Source organism: Oryctolagus cuniculus, chromosome 3, assembly GCF_964237555.1.
Source record: "Oryctolagus cuniculus chromosome 3, mOryCun1.1, whole genome shotgun sequence".
Classification (NCBI taxonomy): domain Eukaryota; kingdom Metazoa; phylum Chordata; class Mammalia; order Lagomorpha; family Leporidae; genus Oryctolagus; species Oryctolagus cuniculus.
The window spans coordinates 2,243,476-2,268,820 of record NC_091434.1 but is presented as its reverse complement, the minus strand read 5'-3'; the positions used below and the strand labels follow the sequence as shown (position 1 = coordinate 2,268,820).

The 25,345-nt window shown below is 67.4% G+C and overlaps 1 protein-coding gene across 1 annotated transcript; it reads left to right on the top strand.

Moving 5' to 3' along the window:
* The first annotated feature begins 121 nt into the window (after positions 1 to 121).
* ESPNL (espin like) lies at positions 122 to 22,556 on the top strand. The gene is made up of 9 exons (XM_051838256.2): positions 122 to 1,245; positions 2,166 to 2,356; positions 4,855 to 5,041; positions 7,023 to 7,205; positions 11,164 to 11,295; positions 16,157 to 16,268; positions 16,907 to 17,010; positions 17,401 to 17,595; positions 18,782 to 22,556. The coding sequence occupies exons 1-9, from the start codon at positions 952 to 954 to the stop codon at positions 20,315 to 20,317; spliced, it is 2,934 nt and encodes a 977-aa protein (XP_051694216.2). The 5' UTR covers positions 122 to 951; the 3' UTR covers positions 20,318 to 22,556.
* Positions 22,557 to 25,345: the final 2,789 nt, after the last annotated feature.

Below are 25,345 nucleotides of genomic sequence, written 5' to 3'. Positions count from 1 at the left end.
CCGGTTTCTCTGGTGGGCGTGGCAGGTGCTCCCCTGGGGCTGAGCCACAGGTGGCGGGGTGCAGCAGCTCCTAACTGTAATCTCCAGGAGCCCCCAGCCTCTTGTGGCCGCTGGAAGAGGCTGTGCGGGCCCTGGCTTCCCCAGCAAAGCCCCTTGGCCCGCCCAGACCCTTGAAGAGAACAATTTGGAATCAGGGCTCACTGGGCCTTTGGTTGCAGCCGCAGAGACTCGGCCGCTGGGGGCCGAGGCTGGGATGAAGCCAAGCCGTGGGACTCCCATTCCCCACAGAGGCCTTCCTGTCCAGCCCCTGCCTGTCCCCTCACAGGCCCCACAGGGGCTCCTGCATCCCGGGAGGGTCTTGGGAGCCCGCAGGGATGAGGGCTGATGACCAGGGTCCCAGCGTAGATTCAGGGGCCCTCGGTTCTCTCGGTGATGATGTCACCAAGCAGGGGCGCTGTGGGTGAGTCTGCCTCCCTTGAGACCTGGAGGGAGCCTGTGAGAGCTGCCAGGGGGGCGGGCGCTCGGGGGGTTGTGCTTTCTGGAAGGAAGGGGACTGTGGACGCCTTTACGTCGCCCTGCTGGAAGCCCCTCCCAGGCTGAGACACCTGATGGCGCCCCCTCCACTCCCACTCTGCAGTGGGAGTGAGAGGCAGGTCCCAGCCACTGCACATCTGGGCCACGGGCGCGCCTCCTTCTTCTGGCCAGCCTGGTGCAGACCCTTCCCCTCCGATGCCTCCCACCCCCCAGCTCTGGGCACCTGGCCCGTGGGCGCCAGCAGTAGCTTGGGCAAGGCTGCAAGGGCCGGTCCCCAGGGCCTGGCCCCTCCTGCTGCCGCCTCCCATCTGCCTGTGCCTGCTTATCGGGTAACCAGAGCCGGCAGCTGCGTCCACGCCTGAAACAGGAAGCCTGCCGGGCCTGGGCACGAGCTGCCGCCGAGAGCCCGGCCGGAGGATGGAGGAGCAGCGGGCGCTGGAGGCTGCCCAGGATGGGGACATGGCCACCCTGGAACTGCTGCTGGAGGCTGGTGCCCTGGGCCCGGGCATCACGGACGCCCTGGGGGCCGGCCTGGTGCACCACGCCGCTCGGACTGGCCACCTAGACTGCGTCAAGTTCCTGGTGCAGCGGGCCAAGCTGCCTGGCGACCAGCGGGCCCACAACGGGGCCACACCCGTGCACGACGCCGCTGCCACAGGCAGCCTGGCCGAGCTGTGCTGGCTCGTCCGCGACGGGGGCTGCGGCCTGCAGGTGAGTGGAGGGGACAGCCTGGCGGCTGCTCTCTAACCCACGCGGGTGGAGTGAGAAAAGGGTGGGCCAGGAGGCCGGATGCCCACCACCCTGGGTCCTGTTTCTCAGGGACTTGGTGGGCGGTGTCTACCCCCGCCCCTCCCCATCCTCCCAAACATTGCAAAACCCTTGGGAGGGAAGACACCCCCCAGGCACTTCCTCCCCACCCCTCCCCACAACTGAGAGTGCTTGGTGAGGTCGGGCTGGGGAGACCTGCCTCCCAAAGGGTCGGCAGAGGGCCTGGCCAGGCTGTGGGGGCAGTGAGGAGGGCTCAGGGCTCAGGGACTGTCCTGTCCAGGGCGTTTGCACCAGGGCTCCCCCCTCCTCCTGCCCAGTCCCCCTCAAGCAGGAGAAGGACCGCGGCACTGTGGGTCGGCCCTGGCTGCCATCCCGGGAGGATGCTGAGCCGTCTCAGGCAGGCCTAGGGCACCCACGCCGAGGGCAGACCCCCGGTTCCTGCCATGACCCCAAAGGCAGTGGCGGGACCTGCGCCTGTTTCTGGATTGATTTGGGATCATGGGGCCTTTGGGGGACAGAGGGACAGGGGTCCAGAGGCAGGAGTGCAGGGACCGTGTGGGCAAGGGGGGCTTTCTGATGGACCACGAGCAGAGTGGACGGGGCCATGGGGGCAGGGATGGGGCAGGATCCGGGGTGGGGACTCCCAAGACTGGACTGAGTGGGCGGGGCCGTGGGGTGGGAGGGGGGATGGGGCGGGATTCGGGGTGTGGGACTCCCAAGACGACTGGAGTCAGCTCTGCCTCACCTTGAGCAGGCTGCCCTGCAGGTCCAGCAGCAGGACCTGCGCCCAGCCTAGCCCCAGGCCCCCAGCACAGGCGGGCTGGGGTCCGCCCCCAGCTCATGCTCTGCCTGTGCCTCGGTAGGACCAGGATGCCTCGGGCGTCTCCCCACTGCACCTGGCCGCCCGCTTCGCACACCCCACGCTGGTGGAGTGGCTGCTGCACGAGGGCCACTCGGCCACCCTGGAGACACGAGAGGGGGCCTTGCCTCTGCACCACGCTGCTGTCAGCGGGAACCTGACCTGCCTGAAGCTCCTGACGGCCGCCCACGGCAGGTGAGAGCCCAGAGACCCTCCTCGGCGGGGGTGGTGCTGGCCCCTGAGTGCCTACACCAAGGAGGACGCGGGGGCGAGCATGCGGAGACCACGAAGCGAGCCTGAAGCCCCAGGCTGGGCAGGAGCAGAGCTGGGGACCGGCCGGGCCAGCAGGACACGTGGCACGGCAGTTAGCCACGAGCAAGGGGCCTCGGTGGGCAGTGGGAATGGCTGGGCACTGGTGCTGAGGGCAGCTCCCAGCCCCTAGGGCATCTCGGGGCTGCACACTGCGGGGCCTGCGGGCCTGCTGGTGGCGCTGTGGGCACCTGCTCTCAGCTGAGGGGAGCAGAGGTGGCTCAGTGGGCTTGAGGGCACAAAGGCCACCCTGGCCAGCCCCGATCCCCTCCTCACTGTCTCGTCACCTGAACTGGGAACCCCTGGGGCTGGGAACTGGCCTTGTCACCTAGGAGTTGGTGGTGCCAGGAAGGGAGCGGGGGACAGGACAGGCTGGCCGAGCCAAGGGCAGTAGGACCCCTCGCCTGTCCTGGTCCTTGGTCCTTCTCCGGCACGAAGGCCCTGCCCACTGCAGCGAGGGACACTTCCATACTGCAGTGCACTGTGGGTGCCCAGGCTGCGTCCCGACTCAGAGAGGAGCCTCCACACCCTCCAGGAGCCCCCTGCCTCTGGCCATGCCACCTCTCTCTCTCTCTCTTTTTTTTTTTTTTGACAGGCAGAGTTAGACAGTGAGAGAGAGACAGAGAGAAAGGTCTTCCTTCCGTTGGTTCACCCCCTAAATGGCCGCCACGGCCCGCGCACTGCACCTATCTGAAGCCAGGAGCCAGGTGCTTCCTCCTGGTCTCCCATGGGTGCAGGGCCCAAGCACTTGGGCCATCCTCCATTGCCTTCCTGGGCCACAGCAGAGAGCTGGACTGGAAGAGGAGCAACCAGGACAGAATCCGGCGCCCCGACCGGGACTAGAACCCGGTGTGCCGGAGCCGCAGGCGGAGGATTAGCCTAGTGAGCCGCGGTGCCAGCCCGTGCCACCTCTCTTTGAGGGAGCATCCTATTTGGAAGTCTGGTCACCTGACATCCCCACATTTGTGTGGGACAGGGTTCCTGTGCCCAGTCCCCCCATTCTGGACCCAAAAGGCCTTTGGGACTCGCTTCTGCAGCTCTTCCCCAGAGTGTCCACCTCGCCCCCCAGCCTAGCCAGTCACGGAGCAGCTCACACACACACCCCGAGGGGAGACCCTGGCCCTGGCCCTGGCCCACCGGGCCCTGACCGCGGCAGCTGGGACAGTACGTGTGCTCCAGGGACCCCGGCCTGCTGGCCGCTGCACTGGCTCGGCCACGGCTGCCCGGCAGGGTCAGGCGGAAGCTGCACCCTCCCTTCGTGAAAGGCACTGATATGCGTGTGCTGCCCCTCAGGGTGCGTTCCAGGAGTGGACACCCACAGCCCGACAGGCCAGGTGCTGACCGTCGGCTCCCTTGTGCCCTCGCTGGGAGCCGAGGAGAGCAGGCAGAGGTCCTGGAGGAACCACGGCGGGGCTGCTGGGAGCGGGGAGAGTCCTGCAGCTCTCTGCCTCGGGTTCCCCTCTGCGGGCTGAGGCCGAGTGGCCCACGTGCTCTGCTGGGCGGGGGGCAGCTCCAGGTCACTAGGACTCACGTGACAGGAGTGGCGAGTGAGCTCTGGGGGCTCAGGAGAGGTGTCCAGATCAAGGGCCCACCGGGAACAGGGGCTGGGACGGGGTGAGGCTGGGTGTGCAGCGCTCGGCGGCCCTGCGGCTCCTGCCCTCTGTGTGGCACTGTGACCCCAGCCTGGCCCAGCACAGCTGCTCTCCTGTGGTGGGGACACCCCAGCCCCGGAACGCTCACTGAGAGCTGGTGTCAGTTCTGTGCCTCTGGGGACGGCTGAGAAGTCGGCACCAGCCTGAAACCGTGACCCTCTTGGCGGATGTTAGTAACCCAGACCCAGGAAAGGAAGAAGAGACAGGCGTGCGGGACCACGTGAGGACCCAGCTCAGGGAGGGGACCCGAAGGCCTGGGCAGCAGCTGAAGGAACGTGGGAGATCCAGTCCATAGGAGACGGGAGCCAGGGTCAGCCTTGGGCAAGGGACCAGTAACTGGCCACTGGGGACCAAGGACACACCTGGGGCTGACAGCCGCAGCGGGGCCGAGCTGTGCTCCTGCCTGCTCTCCACGCCCTGGGGCTGGGGGAAGCCTGCAGGCCCCACTGTGCTCACCAGCCCTACAGAGCACCCCCTGCCGGTGAGGGCCAGCTTGATGGGGGATGGGCACAGCTGGAGTCCAGCGGCCAGGACACCCCCACCCCTGGTTGCTGGTGCCCTTGGGCGGTGCACAGCATGTGCACCTCTGCTGGCTATGGAGGAGGGAGGCGGGGCACTAATCAATGGGCCAGGTGGCCAGGCCACCCCAGCCCCCTCCATCAGGACCCTGGCTGAGCAGCCTCCCGGCCACCAGCCCCTGGCCAGTCACCCCGCGCCCTGCCTCCCCTGCAGCGGTGTGAACCGGCGCACGCGCACTGGTGCCTCCCCACTCTACCTGGCCTGCCAGGAGGGCCACCTGCACCTGGCCCAGTTCCTGGTGAAGGACTGCGGCGCCAACGTGCACCTGCGAGCCCTCGACGGCATGAGCGCCCTGCACGCCGCGGCCGCCCGCGGCCACTACTCGCTCGTCGTCTGGCTGGTAAGGGGGCGCTGGGGTCGGGGAGGGCGATGCCGGGAAGTTGGCCCTGCAGCAAGCATTGCCTGGGTGAACTTGGGGCACACAGGGCATCTAATGTGCCAGGCCAGGCCCCCGGCACGGACACCCGCTCTGTGCCTCCAGCCTCCGCTCCAACTCGAGAACCTGCAGGGCTGGGGGCCGTGCCAGCCCCCTCTCCGAGCTGTCTTAGGTCCCCCTGCCCCCGGGCAGTCTCCTGGGCTCTCCCAGGGTCACTGCTGTCACCTGTGCCCACACAGGCAGTGCCTGGCCCGTGCCACTTGGTCACATGTTCAGAGCCCTGGACCAGTCCCCACCCTGAGACCCCAGGGCACAAGAAAATGGCTGGGGTGGGGGGCTCCTACCTCCACCACAGGGAAGCAGCCCGGTGTGCGGGGTCTAGGGAGCTCCAGGGGCCCCTCACAGAGACCCGAGGAGACAGGAGCAGGGAGGGCCGCTCGGACGAGGGCAGGGCAAGTGGGCCCAGAGCAAGCTTCCAGAAGGAAGCGCAGCTCACGCGAAGGCAGAAGAGTCTGGCCGGGGCCTGGGGGTGGAGGAGGCAGGGAGGACAGGCTCCGCTCCTGAGGGTGCCTTCCACGGAAGCTGCTGTGGAGGGCTGAGTCACCCTGTCATTCCAGAGGGGCTCCATTTCCACTGAGACCCCCACGGCACATGGGGCTCCTCTCCTGAGTCCCCTCCTCCCGTGGAGCCGGCTCTTCCTCAGCTCACTGCTGCCTCAGGGCCTTTGCATGTCCACACCCTGTGGCTGGCACCAGCTCCCAGGCGTCCTCCACAAAGCCAGCGCCTGACTCTGCCTGGGCACTGTCTCTGTCCACCCTGCAGTGTGGTCCCAGGAGCTCTGTGAGGACAGGGGCCTTGTCCATCTGCTGCACTCCCAGTGCCGGGCCCACAGTCGGGCTCAGGAGGTGCTCACTGGATGGGTGAACCAACGCAGGCAGAGCGAGGCCTGCCCCGGCCCCAGGATGCTGTCCGGCGGGGCTGCCGGCCGCCCTGGCACTCACCTGTGCGGGCCCTGCCCCCACTCAGTCCTCCAGTGCCTCGTTCCGTGCTGCCATTGCTGGCCACGTGGACAGACTCGAGCCGCGGGCTGTGCAGGGGACACAGCAGCAGCCCCGAGGGTCGAGGTGCTGGCAGGGAGTGGGGGCCTCCGCCGAGGCTTGAGTGACCTGTCCTGGGGAGAGGGGTTGGGGCCAGAAAAGGCCAGGGCTGCCTGGGGAGGACCTCACACCCAGGCTGCTATCCTGGCCTTCGCAAGCACATTAGTGTAGGGGTCAGTCATTAATGCGCGCGACACTCCCACCATGCCCACGGCCTGCCCCGTGTGAGGAGATGCCACGGCCACACACCCATCCACTGCTCCGTCAGGGAGGCAGGATCGATCCGGCAGCGCCCGCATCTCCCTGGCAGAGCTGGGCCAATGGCTGTCGCCACACGTGAGCCAGAGAGTTGGCCTGAAGGCCCGGTGTGGGTGTTGGTTCCGACACCCCGAGAAGCTGGGTGCCGCGGGGCAGGACCTGGGGGCTGACGGGAGTTGGGGGCTTGCCTGGCACTCTTTGGTGTCCCCAGCTCCCGGCCCGCAGCCCTTCTCCCACAAAACGCCCTCGCTGGAGCCCAGTTCAGGGCTGAGGTGCTGCCCTGAGCCTATTGGGGTCCCCCCAGCTGCCCTACTGTCCTCAGGAGCCACAGGCGGCGTTTGTCTGTGGGACATGACCCTTGGTTTGAGACCGGGGACCATGGGGTCTCCAAATCATTGCTGCTCGTGTCACCCGTGCTGGCCATAGGTGACACGCTGCCCTGGGGCTACAGGGCCGTGCCCAGGGCACATGTGAGCCGGCCCTGTCCTGCCCGAAGGCCACGCTCACCTCCGCACTGGGCTCCCCTCCCTCTGGCCCCTCCTCCCCGGAGCCGGCACCCAATGTCCAGCCTCTGGCGCCTGCTTCCCCAGGTCACGTTCACCGACGTCGGGCTGACGGCGCGGGACAACGAGGGGGCCACGGCCCTGCACTTCGCAGCTCGCGGTGGCCACACGCCCATCCTGGACCGGCTCCTGCTGATGGGCGCCCCCATCCTGAGAGACTCCTGGGGTGGGACCCCCCTCCATGACGCCGCAGAGAACGGACACACAGAGGTAGGGCAGGCACTTGTCAACGCGCCCGGCGGCCGCCACTCCCCTTTGACACGTGGTATGCCGGGCTCAGAAGCGCCGAGCCCTGTGCCCAAGGCCAAGTGGCAGGATCCAAACTCCACACTGCCCCCGTGCGGAGTCCCCTCCCTCTGCTGCCTGCTCGGGGCCGGGCTTGTGGCCCCTGGGCTGGGGTACAAGTCAGCCCTTCTGCCCTCGTCCACATCAGTCTGGGAGCTCCCCTGGCACGGTCTCAAGGGGAGAGCACCCAGGGACCTAGCACGGGCAGGACGCCTGCAGCCGGCCCCCACCCGGCTCCCAGGCCTCCCCCCACCTTGTGACTGGAGGTGCCAAGGGTGTCCCATGTCCGGGGCAGAAGTCTGGGAGCAGATCCCAGCCACAACCCGAGGTATCCCGGGCAGGTGGGCGTGTCTCAGTGGTCTGAGCTGGAAGGACAGTGCACAGAGCAGGAGCCGAGGCAGGTGACGGGGGCTGGAATCCCAGCCTGCAGCAGCGCTGGGGTGGGGGTGGTCTTTCCCTGACTGCCCACCCTCAGGCTGAGCCGCCCTCACCCCTCAGCCCTGCACAGCTCACAGCCCCAGCTCGGCCCCTCCAGCTCTGTCCCCTGCCCCTGTCCTGCTAAGTGACAAAGGAAGAGTCCAGGAGTGGGTGCCCGGGGCGGGAAGAGCGGCCCCACGGGCAGCTGGCGGCAGGAAGGGCTCTGAGCCCAGTGCTCTGCGGCTCCAGGCAGCCTCCCGGGGGACCCAGCTGGGCCTCCTGAGTGGGGGCAGGGGCAGGGTTCTCACACGTGTTCACTGAAGCAGCAAAATCTGTTTTCAAGTGACATACTCTGTAGGAGCCGAGAGTTTCACTGGCTCGCCCCTCCCTCGGTGGGAAGATAAACCCACGGCGCCTCCGAGCCCAGGGCTTCGTCCTCTTAAATGGTCCACGGAACGCGGAAGCTGCCCCAGGAGGGAAGCAGGGAGCCGCGTTCTCGTGCCCCGAGCGTGAGGGACTTGGGGAGGTGATGGGATGCGGGTTCGGAAGGTGAGTTCATTTGGGTGCAGAAAACTGGGACCCACGCCGAGCTGTCCCAGGAGCGCGTGGAGGACGGCTTGTCCTCAGCAGAGATGTCCAAGGTGGGAACTGCTCTGAGATCACGGCCTCAAAGCGTGACCGCGCCCAGAATAACGCACAGGACTCCCCACGGTCAGCCGCGACCGCCGCCTGTCTGCTGCCCAGCCCCCGGCCGTGTGCTGCCCACAGTCCCTGAACAGTCCCAGGGGTGGGCTTTGCCTGGAAATGCCGGGTGCTGCCCCCACCCCCGCACCCCAACACACATTTTAGAGTAAATTCTTATTGGAGAACGGTTTATGGGAGGTGTTGTGGTGCCGTGTGTTAAGCCACAGCTTGGGACGCCGCGTCCCTACCAGAGCGCCCGTTCCAGTGCTGGCCCTACACCGCCTACCCAGCTTCCTGCTGCTGCCCCTGGGAGGTAGAGATGGCGGCTCTGTGCCCGGCCTCTGCCGACCGCCCGGACGGAGCTCCCGACTCCTGGCTTTGGCTCCGCCCAGCACTGGTTTTTGCAGGCGTTTGGGGAATGAACCAGCAGATGGAAAATCCACCCCTCCTCTCTCTGTCACTCTGCCTTTCAAAAAGATGAGATAAAATACATTTTTATTTAAAGAAAAAAAAAAGGAACCTTTTCAGTGGTTTTAGGCTTGTAGAAAAGTTGAGAAGTTCCCAGTGCCCCACACCCTTCCCTCCTCTCATAAATGACTCAGGAATTCTGCCTGGTACTGATCCCCAGCTGACACAGTGTTACCAGCTGAGGCCCACTTGTTCAGAGGCCCTTAACCACCACCCCTTCTCTGTCCCAGCAGCCCACAAGGCATTCAGCTGCCACGCCTCCTTGGACTCCTCTTGGCTGGCACAGGTCCTCCCCCACTTTAGAAAACAAGGGGGAGCACTTGGCATCTCCCATGTCAGGGTGCCGGGTTCAGCCCCTGACTCCATCTCCCATGTCAGGGTGCCGGGTTCAGCCCCTGACTCCATCTCCCACGTCAGGGTGCGGGCTTCAGCCCCTGACTCCATCTCCCATGTCAGGGTGCCGGGTTCAGCCCCTGACTCCATCTCCATTGCAGCTCCCTGCTAGCATGCGCCCTGAGAGGCAGCAGGGGTGGCTCCGGTGTCTGGGGCCCTGCCACCCACATGGGAGAAGCAGGTTGAGTCCACAGCTCCTGGCCTCAGCCTCACCCACCCCTGGCCAGTGCAGGCAGCTGGGGATTGAGCCAGCAGACAGGAGACCTCTGTATGTCTCTGCCTCTCAGATAAATGTTTAAAACAAGCAATGGCTCGGTGCCTAGCAGCCCCCAGAGGGGCTCAGTGCGTGTTGTATTTTGCTGCATCAGTCTTTGTCTTGGAGTGGTATGAATTACAATGATTTTGGCTTTTAAAATTGTTGGTTATACTAAAAGGTCCCCTGCGTTTGCTGCCGTCACTGTTCTCTGCGTGCAGTTTTGGGGGTGCCGGGTGCGTTCATGCCGCAGCTGATCCCCAGAACCTGCCCTGCTCACAGAGCTGGAGTTCTGCCCCCCCCCCCCACGCACCTGACCCTCCCAGCCGTGCTACTTCCCGTCTGGATCTGCCGCCTCGTGCGTCCTCGCGGGGGTGGGATCCTGCAGTCCCCGATCTCGTGACGCTTCTGTCACTCAGGCTGGCGCTCCACCGTGTGGGAGACCAGCGTCCCTTCTGCACCCACTGAGCATTCGTGGGTGTTCAGGTGCTCCCCCCCAAGCAGCAGGTGGCAGCTTGACCCCTACGGCTCATGCTGGCCCCGCTGAACCCAGTAGAATTGCTACACTCACCCCATTACTTCTTACCGGTTAAGCCGCCTGGCATTCCTGGGGTAAATCCCACTTGGTCACGGCATAGTTAGCGCTCCTTCTGTGTAGCTCAACTTAACTTGCTAATGTTTTGTTGGGGATTTTGGTCTATTTATTCTTTTTTTTAAAAAAAATATTTATTTATTTATTTGAAAGGCAGAGTTACAGAGAATCAGAGGCAGAGAGAGAGAGAGAGAGAGAGAGGTAGAGACAGAGAGACAGAGAGACAGAGAGAGAGGTCTTCCATCTGCTGGTTCACGCCCCAGGTGGCCGCAATAGCCGGAGCTGTGCCGATCCAAAGCCAGGAGCCAGGAGCTTCTTCTGGGTCTCCCACGTGGGTGCAGGAGCCCAAGCACTTGGGCCATCTTCTACTGCTTTCCCAGGCCACAGCAGAGAGCTGGATGGAAGAGGAACAGCTGGGACAAGAGCCGGCGCCTATATGGGATGCCGGCACTGCAGGTGGCGGCTTTACCCGCTACGCCACAGCACTGGTCCTGGCCTATTTTTCTTGAGTAAACTTGGCCTATAATATCCCTTTTTTATTTCATCCTGGTTGGATTTTGGTTTTTAGGTTATGCCATGAATTAGGACCAAAATTTGGGAAATTTTGGTCACACAGAGTTGCTTGTTTTTTAAAGGTTTTTTTTTTTTTAATTCATTTGAAAGGCAGAGCAAAAGGGAGTGAGGGAGGGATGGAGGGAGGGAGAGAGAACTGAGGAAGCCTCAGGGAGCTGCCTGGGCCTGGGGCAGTGAGGACCCCACAGTCCATGCCTGCTCGCCTCCAGGCCAGGGTCTGGGTAGGGGGAGGAGGGCCTGGAGTCCTGGGTGTGGTCAGGGGCGGGGCTCGCCAGCCCAGGGCTGCACTGAGGGACACACAGCTCTGAGAGTGGCTGTGAGAACGAACGGCAGCCGCTCGCACTGGAAGCCTGGGTGGTGAGGGTGGGCGGGCGCTGCCCTCCCGGGAGAGCCAGCCCCTGGGCGGGAGCCGGTGGGGCAGCAGGCCCCTGTGCTGCGTGGCTGTGGGTGAGGCTGTGCAGCCCTGAGCCTCCGCCTGTCTCCCACCGTGTCTCCTCCCGCAGTGCTGCCAGACCCTGGTCTCCCACCGCGTGGACCCCTCCCTGCAGGACGAGGACGGCTACACCGCGGCGGACCTGGCCGAGTACCACGGACACCGCGAGTGTGCCCAGTTCCTGCGGGAGATGGCCCGGCCGGTAAGGGTCCCATCTGTCCCGGAGGGTGGAAGGAAGGCCTGGTCCCACACCGAGCCCCACGTGACGCCACGAACAGGGGCCGGGGCAGGATAGAGGGAGCCAGCGCCACCGGCTGCCGGCAGGTGCTGAGGCCAGGCTGTGGTGGGGTCTATGGCAGGGGGTGTGGGGGCTGTGACAGGTCATGATAGGGCTGTGACACTCATGATAGGGCTGTGACAGGGTCATGATGGGGCTGTGACAGAGGCTGTGGCCAGGCTATGCCAGGATCTGGCTGTGGCTGGAACTTGACCAAGTCATGCCCATCGCCTGGGCCCCAGAAACCACAGCTCCAGGGCCAGGCCCCAGCCGAGGTGGCCTCAGCGGCGGGCAGCCTGGTGCAGCAGGGGTGAGGCGGGGGGACAGCTCATCACGTGACTCCTGGCCTCGTGCTTCCTCGCGCCCACCCACCACCCCCATCCGTAAGGACGCGATCTCTCCTGCCCGTGCCAGCCCCAGCACACGATCGGGCTCCTCGCGTGCTTGGTGAAGGGATGGCGGAGCAGAGCACGGGAGGAGGGCCGGGCGCCTGGCGGTGGGCAGAGCAGGCGATGGCCAGGACCGGGTGGCTGGTGGTGTGGTGGAGGCTGTGCCCTCGCTGTCCGAGCCCTGGGGCACCACTGGGATGGTCAGAGGCCGTGCCCCCGCTGTCCGAGCCCTGGGGCACCACCGGGATGGTCGGAGGCTGTGCCCCCGCTGTCCGAGCCCTGGGACACCACCGGGATGGTCAGAGGCCGTGTCCCCGCTGTCCGAGCCCTGGGACACCACTGGGATGGTCGGAGGCTGTGCCCCCGCTGTCCGAGCCCTGGGGCACCGCTGGGATGGTCCGTCCCCACTCGCCACAGCGAGGGCCACACTCCTTTCAAGGAGCCCTGGGGTCGCTGCCTGGCCCACTGCTGGGCCCTGGCCTCAGCCCTGGCTGCCCCAAGGGGCTGCTGCACCCCCTCTTCCCTTGAGGGCCACCAGCCGAAACCCACACCAGGCCTGCTGCAGTTTGGGGCGGCACAGGGACCCCTGGGGAGGCGTCGGTGCCCTGGGCCGTGCTGGCACAGGAGCCCAGAAGTGGGCCTCTCACCGGATCAGGAACTCGGGCCCCACCGGCCACTGCGCAGGGGAAGGCCGCCCTGCCGTGGGCTCGAGAAGTTGGTGGCACTCAGCCGGCTTTCGGTGCAGACCACAGGCTCACAGCCACGAGCTTGTGACGGGCCCGGCACCCTGCCCTCACGCTGGCCTCCTGGGTCTGCTGTGGGCCCTTTTCTGGGTGCCTGTCTGTCCCCCTGCCAGGGATGGCAGCTCGGACTAGGAGGTGGGCAGCCAGCCAGTCTGCCAGCGGCCTCACCCCCACCAGCACAGGCTAGCAGGCGCCTGGCCCTGTCCCGCCTGTGGCCGAGGCTTTGTGTCCAGGTGGGGTCACAGTCACCCACTCAGACCTCGGCGCGACGGCAGCCGACAGCCAGGACCCCGGGCACCTGGGGTCTCTCCGTCCTGGCTTTCACGGCATCAGGGCCGCCTCCCCCGAGGTGGGGACAAGTCACATCGGGCGTGCCCTCCTCTCCCACTGTAGCCCCTTCCTGCCCGCATCGGGGTGCCCCTTCAGCTCCTGCCACCGGACCCTCGGCCTTGGGGCTCACTGGAGCCTCTAGGCACGCAGGTCAACGCCTGCAGCCATGTCTGCCTCTCCCTCAGCAAGTGCGAGTGACGGCAGGGGTGCCAGCCTCCCCTACTGCCCGGGCTGTCCCCACAGGCCACCTGCCTCGGGTTCGGCCGCCTCTGCTCAGCGAGAGGGCAGGCCGGCAGCTGCGGGCCGGTCAGGTAGGTGAGCCGCCTGATGCAGTATTGATGGAAACGTGATACGCAGAGGTCGCCGGCGCTGGCCTCTACTCACGTCGGCCTTGGAATCCGTCCTTGTCCGCTGACACCCAGCCTGGGTCTGTGCCCCCTCCTCAAGGACGCGCGGGTGTCGAGAGAGGCGGCTTGGGGACTGAGGCTGGACCATTGGTGGCTTGGGGACTGAGGCTGGACCATTGGTGGCTTGGGGACTGAGGCTGGACCATTGGCGGCTTGGGGACTGAGGCTGGACCGTTGGCGCCTCCGGGGTTGCCCTCCACGTATCTGTCTCGTGGCCCAGCTGGGAGCAGCTCTCGGGGCTCAGCAAAGCCAGGTCTCGCTCTGCACAGCCTCACTGACCTGGGCTGGCCGGGCAGCCACGCACCAGGCACCGGGCTGTGGCGGTGACACAGTGTAGCCCCCACACGCGGACGTCGAGTCCCCAGCGCCTCCCAGGCACCGGGGCCGACCAGCTCATCCCCACCCTCGCCTCTGAGCCCGTGCCCAGCTGGGTCAGAGCTGCCTGACTGCTTCTGAGTGCCTCTCAGCCTCAGTCTTCTTGTCTGTAGAGTGGGACCACAGAGCTTTTGCTTTGAGAGTGAGTGAGGTGCCTGCCCTGGCTGGGCCCTCGGACCCCCTCATTTTACAGATGGGGAAACGGAGGCCTGAGAGAGCCAAGGACTCCCTGGGCAGCGTGGAGCCCGGGCTGCCACCAGTAACGGAATCTCAGCCGCGCGCTGGGTGTCCGGCTCTCGTCTCTGGGTCATGATTTTCTGGCCGGGTGCATTACAGCCCTGTAGCCCGACTGCCCACGGCCGCCCTCCATGTATAATGCATGGGGCCGGCAGCGCTGCTCAGATCTCCCCAGGAGCACAGCGGGCAGCGGCCGCCCTCAGGGCCCTGTCCATGCCGGGCTTGGGGCAGCGCGTGGCCAGCTGCAGGACGCCAGGGACGAGACACTGACACCTGCCGCTCCCGACCGCGTGGACTCGCCTCGTGCGGGGGTTGGGAAACAGCGCAGCCGACTCCGCTCCCTGTCATTCAGAGGCCCTCACAAAGCCAGCGATGATGACAGGGGTGAGGGTGTCCCGCCTCGGCCAGGCCCAGTGCACATGCGGTCCCTCGTTTTCCCAGCCGCTCGCTGGCGAGGCCTCAGGGACTCAGCAGGGCACCTGCAGGTGCTCCAGGGAGCCCCCCAACCTCCTGCCTCTCCCCGGGGCCACAGGAGCGAGGCGGCCCCACATCTCACTTGGGGAGGGTGGAGGGTGGAGGGCCCACCAGGCCCCCAGCTGTGTCCTGCGGGTGAGGGGCCGCCCCGGGGCCTCGTGTCCAGCTTCTCCGGCTGTGCCCATCTGTTCTGGGGTTCAGCTCCATCCTGCTCCTCGGCCAGCCTGCCCTCTGCTGGCCTGGGGAGCAGGGGCGTTCTCGCGGCACGGCAGTGAGCATGCGTCCTGTGCCCATCGTGGGCTCCGTCCTGCCGGGCGACTCCCTGCACACAGCCCTGAGAATGGCCGTGAAGGCCGCCAGGGCTTGTTGTCCTGGGACGGAGGGGAGAGAGTGGCGGGTACATCCACGCACGGAGCCCACGGAGCCCTGGGCTGCGGCCTCTCCTCAGTGTCTGACTCCAGCCCTGTGGCAGCCCAGCTGGGGGCCTCGGGGGCCCTCGCCCTCGCTGGGCCTCGGTCTGCCCAGCTGTGCCCAGGGAGCGGTGGTGGGGTGGGGTGGGGAGGGGGTTCCTACAGGTGTTCTTTGTTCCCATGAGGCCCAGGGATCTCGGCCCCTCCCCACCCAGGGCCCACTCCCCTGGCCCTAGCCCTACCCCATGGAGGCTTAAGGCAGGTGGTAAGGGAATCCCACACCTGCCCAGCCCGCCTGGCCACTTGACACTGGGGCCTTTAAATATTCATATGACACCTCCTGCTGGGGGCGGCCCCCTCAGCAGCCCCCGCCCGCCCTCCCAGCTCCCAAGCTCTGAGCCCTGCACCGGCTCCCAACCTGCGCGTGCCAGGGCTGCTGGGCTGTCGGCGCAGAGTCCAGGAGTGAGGTGTGTGGGGCGGCAGGCGGTTTCAGGCTGTGCTCCCCAACCTGTACCCCGGTGGGCAGAGGATCCCGGCCAGCATCCGGCGGAGGGGCCGTGCGCTCGTGCTGGGAGGTGGGAGAGGGAGGCTGGGGAGGCCCAGGGCTCGCCCCGGCGGGAGACTGGTCCGGGCTCCGGCTCAGCGAGGGTTCAGCAGCAGAGTGCTAAGCTGAGCCGCAGCGTGGGCCCTGGCCACACACGCAGAGTCCAGCTGGGTCCTCTGCAGCCCTCGGGGAGCCCATGAGCACCTGTGGGAGATGTCGGCCTCCTCCGGCTCTGCCCTGGTGGGCAGGGTGGGTGTGCCCAGAGGGGACATGGCAGCCTGTGGCTGTGCTGCCTGGAGACATGGGTGTCGGGGGCATGGCCAGGAGCCCAAGCGTGCACCCAAGACAGGGCCAAGCCAGACTCCGAGTCTCGGGCCAGAACCAGCTCAGAACCAGGTGGAGGCGGGCAGGCACCTGCTCACCTCAGCTGGCTCCACGGCCTGGCCCAGACAAGAGCTGCAGCCCCCCTGGGTCAGACTCCAGTGTGCGGCCGAGCAGGGCTCAGATGAAGGGCTCTCTGTGGCTGTCCAGCGGTCAGGGTCTGAGGACAGGGCAGGTGGCCCCGGCCAGGCGTGGAGGGCAGGGGCAGGGCGTGGTGCCTCTTGTCCCTATTGCCAGGTGTCCTCATAGGGCCACAGAGAGGAGCACAAGCCAGACCCGGCCGTGGGAGGGGTCTCCTGCTGGAGGTGGTGGGTCTGCCCTCAAACAGGTGCTCCGGACGTGCGGGGAGCCGAGGGGACCGCGGGGCTGGGCTGCCCTCGCCAGTCCCCCAGCCCTGCCTGAGCCACACAGCTCCCTGGCTCGCCCACCTGCCTCACCCCTGCCTGGCAGAGCTGGACGGAGCCCTCCTGCTGACCAGGCCGCCCACCCCCAGCAGGTGCCCCTGCTCATGGCGCCCCCGCCCCCGCCGTTCCCGCCACCTCCGCTGTCCGCTGCCAGGCACTCCCTGGAGGAGGAAGGAGGGGGCTCAGGTGTCAGGAGCCCCAGCCGTGAGTCGTGGGGTCCTTGTGGGAGTGTCCGTGTGGGGCGCACATGTGTGGCCATGTGATATTGTGTGCATGTGTGTGTGTCTGTGTTTTTCTGGCTCGGGGTTGGGGCACAGGTGTATGTGTGTGTATGTGTGTGTGTGTCCGTGTGTTTCTGGCTCAGGGTTGGGGTACAGGTGTGTGTGTGTGTATGTGGTGTGTCCGTGTGTTTCTGGCTCAGGGTTGGGGCACGGGTGTGTGTGTGTGTGTGTGTCCGTGTGTTTCTGGCTTGGGGTTGGGGCACGGGTGTGTGTGTCTTGTGTGCAGGGGCACGGGAGGCAGCGAGGAGGTGACTGTGTGGGGTTGCCTGGGCTGCACTACATCTGAACCTCCAGGCCCCCTGCCCTCCCCAGCTCCTTCCAGCCTGCAGGGGGCCAGGGAGGGCCTCTGGGACGGACGAGGGGGCCTGGCGTGGACTCATGATGTCCCCCAGGAAGGAGGCCCAGGATGACGGGCTGGGCAGGGCCGGGGGCCTCCTGGGCAGGGCTGGTTGGGTCTTGGGCTGTGAGCCCCGCACGCCGGCAGGAGGGCCGGGGGCCTCCAGCCCTGTCACCTCGGCCTCGTTGGAAGCCCCACAACTCCATCCCCCTTCCTCTCTGCAGCCGCGTCTCTCAGCCCAACCTGGCCGGCCCAGCCCCCACCGAGGGAGCAGACAACCTGCGTAGCCCCGCCGAGGGTCACCACCAGTGCCCTGGCCGCCTCCACGGTGCGTCCCCGCCTCCACCACGTCCAGCCAGCCCGTCCTGTGTCCTTGGACGTGGCCCCAGGCCTGCAGCCTGGGTGGCGCCTGCTGGTGCCCCGAATTCTGAGGGGCAGGAAAGTGGGGTGGCCACAGCTGTCGCCCATCACAGGAAACTCAGGTCCTTGTCCATCGTCCCGGAGTCTGGCTGCCCAGCCCCCACGACCTTGAACTCAGAGACGGCTGTGCCCCCTGGAAGCCACTGTGACAGCAGGGACGCAGCCCCCGCAGGAGGGGCCACTGCCCCTGCTCCCCAACTCCCTGTTTGGGTGCCCTGCACCAGGCCACGCCCCCAACCCCACCCGGTGGGCCTGCCCTCCCCTGGGGGCGCCTATGACCAGACCCCTTTCTGCACAGGGGCCAGAGATGGCAGCGAGGGACGTCCCCGAAAGCCTGGCCGGGCTGCAGCTAGACGAACTGCCCTCTGGCGACCTCGACGGGTTGGTGCCCACGCAGGACGAGCACGGCCAGCCCATCCCCGAGTGGAAGCGGCAGGTGATGGTGCGGAAGCTACAGGCGCGCCTGGGCGCCGACCCGGAGCCCCAGGCCCAGGTGGGGCCTGCAGAGGGGCAGCGTGAGGTGGGGGCAGGGCAGGCGGCAGAGACCGTGTCCCAGCAGGTGGAAGTGGGGGGTGCCCAGCCCAGACCTGTGCCCCAGCGCTCACTCCCTGCCCCTCCAAGGCTCAGCTCTGTCTTGTGCCACACAAGGAGGCTAAACGCGGTCCGGGGTCCTGAGCTTCAGGGGCCAGGATCCCAGTCCCACCGTCCTCCCACCTACGGAGTTCACACAGCTGCCCACCAGGACCAGGCGCTGTTCTCGCCTGGCACTCTGCAGCAGGAAGACAGGTGGCAGGTGCACCCGGTGTGTGCGGGAGGGCTGGTGCCCGCTGTGCCCGTGACCCTGAGCTGGAGGCAGAAGAAATGAGGGAGGGGCTCAGGCCAGCAGGTGTCCCGAGACAGGGGTGAGCTGGTGTCTTGAGGCAGGGGTGAGCTGGTGTCCCGAGGCGGGGCTGAGCAGGTGTCCCGAGGCGGGCTGAGCTGGTGTCCCAGGTGGGGGGAGGTGGCAGTGGAAGCTGGCAGTGGCGAGCACCTGAGCAGAGCAGGGCTGTGTCGGCTTGGATCCCGGCAGCCCCCTCTGGCTGCGGAGGGCGGTGGCTCCTGCCTGTGACCCTGGAGCCCCAGCCGCGTGTCCCGCGGCCCTCTCTGGAGCTGTCCTGCCAGCGCCATGGCTCCAGCCACACACAGTCACAGTGAACACAGAGTTCACTCAGAGGCACAGGCCTGCTCCTCACCTGCTCACAGGGGCTAACGCCTCCAGCCTGGCCCGGCCAGCGGGGCTGAGAGCCCCGGGGGTTGAGGGCTGGGCAAGGCGAGGGTGGGCAGGGCCCGGGTGGGCAGGGCCCCAGGGACCTGCGGAGATGCCCGGCACCTCGGGAAGGAAACAGAGGCAGGCGGGCTGAAGGGATTGGGGGTTCTGGCTGCGTCACAGCCCAGCTGGTGCTGCTGGGGGGCAGGGGCAGGGGGGCAGGGCACACCGAGTGTCTGGGGCTGCCCAGCCTGCAGGGAGTGGGCGGGAAGGGGCTGGGAGGGCGCTGAGGATGGAGCCTGAGCTGATGTGGGGAGGGGGGCAGAGCAGAGCCCCCCTCCCCGCCCCGCTTCCAAGAGGGCAAAGCGGGCCAGCTGGTGTCCGGCAGGAGCTCGCCCTGTCCTGTGTGTGACCCCGCCCCTCCCGCGCCCAGGACAGCGGCGGGGGCCCGGGCCCCGCGCAGCAGGCGGCGTGGCGGTACTCGCAGACGCACCAGGCCATCCTGGGCCCCTTCGGGGAGCTGCTGACCGAGGACGACCTGCTGCACCTGGAGAAGCAGATCGCGGACCTGCAGCTGCGGCGCCGCTGCCAGGAGTACGGGAGCCAGCTGGGCCGGCTGGCGGCCGAGCTGCAGGCCCTGCTGCCCGAGCCCCTGGTCAGCATCACTGTCAACAGCCACTTCCTGCCCCGGGCGCCCGGCGCCGAGGGCGAGCAGGCCCCGGCCCTGGCCGGCGTGCTCCAGGGCCCCGTGGAGGCCGCGCCCGGCGGGCAGCCCCTGCCCTTCTGGTGCAACCACGCCGGCCGCCTGGTGCGCAGCCTGTCCCTGCTGCTGAAGGGCGTGAACGGGCTGGTGCAGGCCGAGGAGACGCCGGGCCCCCAGCCCCCGCAGCTCCCGCAGCCCCCGCCTAGGGAGGCCCCGGCCGGCGCCCCTCGAAGCGAGGCCCAGCGCGAGATCCAGGAGTGGGGCGTCTCCGTGCACACGCTGCGTGGCAACTTTGAGTCAGCGCCCGGCCCGCCCTGCGCCTCAGCCCCAGGCCCCTGTGAGCCGGGAGCCGTGCCTGGGCAGTGCCCCCGAGGCTGCTGGGCGGCCCCGCCCCCGCCCCAGCCCCAGGGTGGACCGGCTGACGCAGAGGAGGCCAGCGATTCGGGCATCAGCTGCGAGGAGGCGGCGTCGGAGGTGGGCGCGGCTCCCGGCCCGGACCTGGCCAGCCTGCGCAAGGAGCGCATCGTCACGCTCTTCCTGAGCCACTGGAAGAGGTCGGCCAACACGCCGGCCCTCAAGGCCGCGGCCTGCAGGACCCTGGAGGCCCGCCGCGCGGCCGGGGGCCCCCGCGAGCCCCGGCTCAGCCACCTGTGGCAGCAGCGGGGCATCATAACCCACCTGCTGGGCACCTGGAAAGCCATCATGGCGCACGTGCCGGCGCGGCAGCTGCGGCGGCTGAGCCGGCAGCCCCGCGGGCCCCTGTCCCCCGAGCAGTTCCTGCCCCACGTGGACGGGGCACCCGTGCCCTACGGCAGCCTCTCGCTGGACCTCTTCATGCTGGGCTACTTCCAGCTCCTGGAGTGCGACCTGCCGGCCGACGAGCGCAAGACGCGCCACCTGCTCTGCTTCGAGGTCTTCGAGCACCTGGGCGCCCACGGCTGGGAGGCGGTGCGAGCCTTCCACAAGGCCGTGATCGACGAGGTGGCCGCCGGCCGCCGCGCCTGGACCGACGGCTTCGAGGACATCAAAGCCCGCTTCTTCGGCTCCGGCCGGGGCCCCGCCTGGGACTCGGAGCCGGGCCGCAAGTCCGGCCTGACTTCGCTGGGGCCCCGCCCGCCAGCGCCCGGCCCCGAGCCGGCAGCTCGGTGGCTGGGCTCCGGCTCGCGGTGGGGCAGCTTCAGCAGCGAGGACATCTGCGGCTACATCGACCGGAGCTTCGCCTTCTGGAAGGAGAAGGAGGCTGAGATGTTCAGCTTCGGGGACTGACTGGGGCTCTCCTCCTTTCTCTCGCCTGGTGGCCAGGGCAAGGCTGGCCGGGGCCCGCTTACAAGGTCCTCTGGGCGGAGGCTCAGCCACCCACCCGGCTCACACTGCCTCGCTCCCCGTGTCCACACTGCGGCCAGGGGCTGCCATCCCGGCCTGGCCCTCTGGGGCCGTCCCCTGGGCAGCTGGGACACCAGCCTCCTCCGGCTCCCCTCCCTCCCCTGCCCTGCACTGCCCGGCGCCCTGTCCGTCGGTTCCCTGCTGCTGGCCCTGAGGCTCAGTCTGCCTTCCACTGTCCAGCGGAGCCTGGGCCGGCCGCCCCGGGCCCTCCTGCCACCGCCTGTCTTGGTGACTTGGGCCACAGCCCGGCCCCTCCCACACTTCTCTTTCCCGTCCGGGGACAGTGGAGGGGACAGGATTCAATGGGCCTCTGGTCAGACCAGACAGGGCCGGGCTGCCTGGTTCTCCAGGCCAGGAGAGGGCTGCTGGGAGGGGACCCTGCTCTGGGGCACTCCAGAGATGTGGCTGCCCGGCCCGCAGCTGCCCAGCCCCTCCCAGGGCCACAGGACAGACGGGCTGCATGCGGTCCTCAGACAGTGCCCCCTCTCAGAGGCCAGCCGCCAGCCCCCAGGGACAGCCCACAGCAGGGCGGGACACACGGGCTGCACCTTGATGAGCACTTGGCCGTCCCTGGGGCAGCCCTCGCCCACGTGGGCAGGGGGTGCCGTGGGGTTATGTGCAGCGTCACATGAGCTGGACACTCGCTGGGCAGTGTGGCTTGTCCCTGGCTCCCGGTGGCCGTCAGGAGGGTGGGCCACCACCCAGGCTGCGGGGTCCAGGAGGGCTGGGCCGAGGGAACGCTGGGGAGGGGCTGCGAGTGTGAGCCGGCCTTGATGGGCAATGAGGGGGTGGGGCAGAGGCAGTTGGGGCAGGGACAGGCCCCCTCTGGAGCAGGTTCCTGGGTGCTGTCAGAGCGAGGAGGAGGGGCTCCCAGGAAGATATGAAGTCGGGAGAGGCACTGGGCGGTCAGGGCTGGCAGGCCCGCGGGGCAGTGGGGTCAGCCAGTGCCTGGTGGCTGTCCTCCAAGGGCCTGCCTGCAGTGGGCTGGCCAGGGGCGGGGCTCCCCTGGATTCCTCCTGCTGGAATCGTCACGGAGCTGCGAATGAGCGTGCACCTGCTAAAGACCCCCTGCCTGGCTGACCCTCACCCTGTCAGAGCGCCAGGCGGCAGCCCAGGCCCACCGAGCCCGTACGGGGCACCGGGGAGTCAGTGGTCTGCCTGCCCTGGGAGGGCGTGGACAGGTCCCCCGTGTCCACTGGGGGTCGTGGGCATCTCAGCCAGCCAGAGGGTAGGTTCTGCCACGCAGGGTGCCCACGAGAGCGTCCCGGATGGCGTCTCTTGGTCGTCGGGGTCCTGGCTCTTGGCTGTAACCTGCAACCAACAGAGGAAGATGAAGGGGTCCACTGGGCACAGCCACTGCCCGGGCTGGCAGGGCACTGGGGAGCCCTGAGGTGGGAGTGTCAGAGTGGACACCCCGGTGTCTCCTGGAGCCCCCTTGCAGGACAGTGGGTTCCAAGGCCCTGCAAGGGAGGCGGCCGGATGTTGGCAGCGAGCACAGAGCCTGACCTCCCGTCGCTCCCGGGGTTGGAGGGGGCTCCTCTCGCCAGCTCAGGGCGCCCCCCAGGCTCGGGCAGCCCCTCCACAGCCCCCACGCCTCATGTTCCCAGTCCGGGGGCAGCCCACAGCTCCTGAGCCCCAGGGGGACTTGGGGATGGGGGCTGCTGGGCAGGGGTAAGGTGGAGGCCCTGGGGATTCTGGGAAAATGGCTCGCTCAGCAGCCTGAGAGCTGGAGCAGGCCGGGGCCAGTGCGGCCACACTCGGGCTGCAGGGCCCGCGTGCTGCCTGTCCGCCGGTGGTCCCATCGGCCCCGAGGCCACGGAGCCCCTTTCTGTGCCCCCGGAGGCCTTGGACCTCAGCGAGGGGCCGGGAGCAAGGAGGCCCTGGCCCCGCCCACGGGCGTGCACACCCGGAACCCTGAGGCCACCCAGCGGGCTTGTGAGGGTCACGCAAAGAAAGTGAGCGAGCGCAGCAGGGACACCAGCTCCTCCAGGCCGCCCCGCCCACCCGCGATGCGCCTAGAATAAGGTGCAGGGCCGTGCCAGCACTCCCGACGGGCGACACGGGTGACGTGACTGGGTGACGGGGGTGATGTGACTGGGTGACGGGGGTGACGTGACTGGGTGATGGGGGTGAGGTGACTGGGTGACACGGGTGATATGACTGGGTGACGGGGGTGACATGACTGGGTGACAGGGGTGACGTGACTGGGTGACACGGGTGACGTGACTGGGTGACAGGGGTGATGTGACTGGGTGATGGGGTGATGTGACTGGGTGACGGGGGTGACATGACTGGGTGACAGGGGTGACGTGACTGGGTGACAGGGGTGATGTGACTGGGTGACACAGGTGACGTGACTGGGTGACACGGGTACATGACTGGGTGACACGGGTGAGGTGACTGGGTGACAGGGGTGATGTGACTGGGTGACACGGGTGACGTGACTGGGTGACATGACTGGGTGACACAGGTGACGTGACTGGGTGACGGGGGTGATGTGACTGGGTGACACAGGTGACATGACTGGGTGACGGGGGTGACGTGACTTGGTGACACGGGTGACGTGACTGGGTGACATGGGTGACGTGACTGGGTGACACGGGTGACGTGACTGGCAGCTCCAGCTCCTGCTCTGCCTGCGTGTCGGGGGTGCCCTGGAGCGTGGGGGGGGGGGCCGTGGGCCCTGCCCAGCTCAGCCAAAAGTGACTGCGCTTGGGACAAAGGTTTGGTGCAACCTGACCGGACACCCTCCAGCGGGCCACCCTGGAGTGTGCACCAGGGCAGGAAGCCGGCGCAGCTCGGGGTGAGCGTGGCTCCAGGAGACCGAGGCGGAGGCCGCCGGTCACGCAGCCGCCGACACCTGCTCCGGCCCGGGGGGCCGAGCCAGGCTGGTCGTTCAGGGAGGTCGCGGCGGAGCAGGCGCCCACCGGGCAAGCTGCACCCGACCCCGAGTGCGCCCGGCAGGTCCACCGCCCAGGCTACAGACGCGACTCCTCACAGCCCAGACAGGTGCGGCCGGGCTCGGCGGGGGCTGGTGGAGGCCCAGAGGGTCGGCACACGCGAGGGGCTCCGAGAGTCCTGGAAAATGTGCGCGGATCTCACAGCTGTCGGCACCAACACAAACTTACTCCTTAATTCAATTTCTCCACAAACACTTTGAAATCCCCCTCATTTGGGGGGGAGACCTCGAGCAGGCACCCCGAGCCCCAACAATTCTCAGAAGAGGAGGAGGTGCTGTGGCTGGGCCAGGCTGGCCAGCCCAGCAGAGCACGTGGCCGTCCGACGGTGCGGGCCGGGCCGGCAGCCTGGGCCAGCGAGGCGACGGCTGCCCCCGCGCCGAGTGTCCCTCTGCGCATGGCTGGGTTGTTCTTAAATGACTGCACATTTTAACGTGAGGGTTTTGCTCGGGCTGATCTGGGACAGAGACTGCAGAGGTGACGCCGTCGTCATTGTCATCGTCCCTTCCGGCTCCGGCAAGTGAGCTGTGTCCCCACTGAGGTGAAAAGCAAAAGTGAGTTTCACATGCTGACCAGAGCAGGAGTGCCCAGGACAGAGCAGCACGTGATGAGGGGACACACACACACACAGGCACACATGTGCACGTATGCACACACACACGCATGTGAGCACACGCATGCACATTCACTCTGTGCACGTATGCACACACGCATGCACGCGGGCACACGCACGCACACGCAAGCACGCATGGTGACATCGTCCTCTGTTGACGGCTGTTGCCTTTCTCTGGGGGAGGTTTGTGCTTCACGTCTTCCGTGTTTTCCAAAATGAACGTGCATTATTTTTATCGTCTTGAACAGAAACTGACGGCTTATTTTTAAAAACTGCACCCCCGGGAGCCTGTGTCACTGAGGATCCCAGCTGAGCCCCTGGTGTCGGGTTTCGCCCGAGGCGCTGGGTCCCCGCTCCCCTGCAGGCTTGGCACAGCGCTGCGCCTGCCCAGAGCCAGCTCCCGGTGACAGCAGCCCGCCGGCAGCCCCTGTCCTCGCTTCCCCCAGACCAGTGCATGAACCCTGCGTGTGCTGCCAGCAGCGGGGACGGCGGACAACCCGGCCCCTCCGTTCCCGGCTCCAGCTCCCATCCCACGGTGGTGCTGGACACGTGACACTTGAGGACATCCCTGGGCAGCCCCAGAGTTGGGAGGAAGTCCTGGGGCTGAGCGAGCAGGGGCAGGGCTGGCCACGGCAGGGCTGGCCACGGCTGCGCTGGCCACGGCTGCGCTGGGTTTGGGGGAGCAAGTGGAAGGGAGGCTGGAAGCACTTTGCACCCTTGCAGTCGGTTCACGGTCACTGTGGCACGTGCACGAGGACGGCGCCTGCAGGAGCAGGCACCGTGGTCCCAGCTCCCGGCCGGTACGCCAGCGGCTGGTGGGGCAGGAGCGTGTGAGCCGGTGCCTGGCTGTCCAGACACCCAACACCCTCGAAGCAGGCCCCTGGGGTCCGGACGCACAGCCAATGCCCAGGGGGCACAGGGAGGCCGGGCTGCACCTGGAAGTGGCCTCCCTGACGAGGCCTGTGTGGGTGAGGGAAGAGGGGCAGAGAGGTGAGGCCCCCAGGCCGCTGTGTCTGACCCTTGGCCCGAGGCATGCCGGGAGGCGCCCCTCAGCCGCGCTCATGGCTGGTGGTGATGCCCCTGTGGCTGCTGGGCCCAGCGCCGAGCCACAGGCCCCGAGCCACGGCGGCCGTATTTTTAGATGACCCATTTCTTCGCCATCTTTGGCACTCACGTCGAGTGTGGCCTCCAGGGCAGGGCTGGGCCATGCCGTGGTCGTGATACCCCGGAAGGCGGCCCGGGATCCCCCATCCCTGCACCAGCTTGGCGGGGGGCCCGGGCACCCCTCTTGCCCCAGGGTGGTCCCCACCGCCCCGCCCCCGCTTGGAAAGACTTCATGAT

Coding starts and splice junctions, on each gene's coding strand:
- ESPNL (XM_051838256.2), top strand. CDS start 952: ATGGAGGAGCAGCGGGCGCTGGAGGCTGCCCAGGATGGGGACATGGCC. Junction 5,042..7,022: donor ACTCGCTCGTCGTCTGGCTG/GTAAGGGGGCGC, acceptor CTGCTTCCCCAG/GTCACGTTCACCGACGTCGG. Junction 7,206..11,163: donor CAGAGAACGGACACACAGAG/GTAGGGCAGGCA, acceptor CTCCTCCCGCAG/TGCTGCCAGACCCTGGTCTC.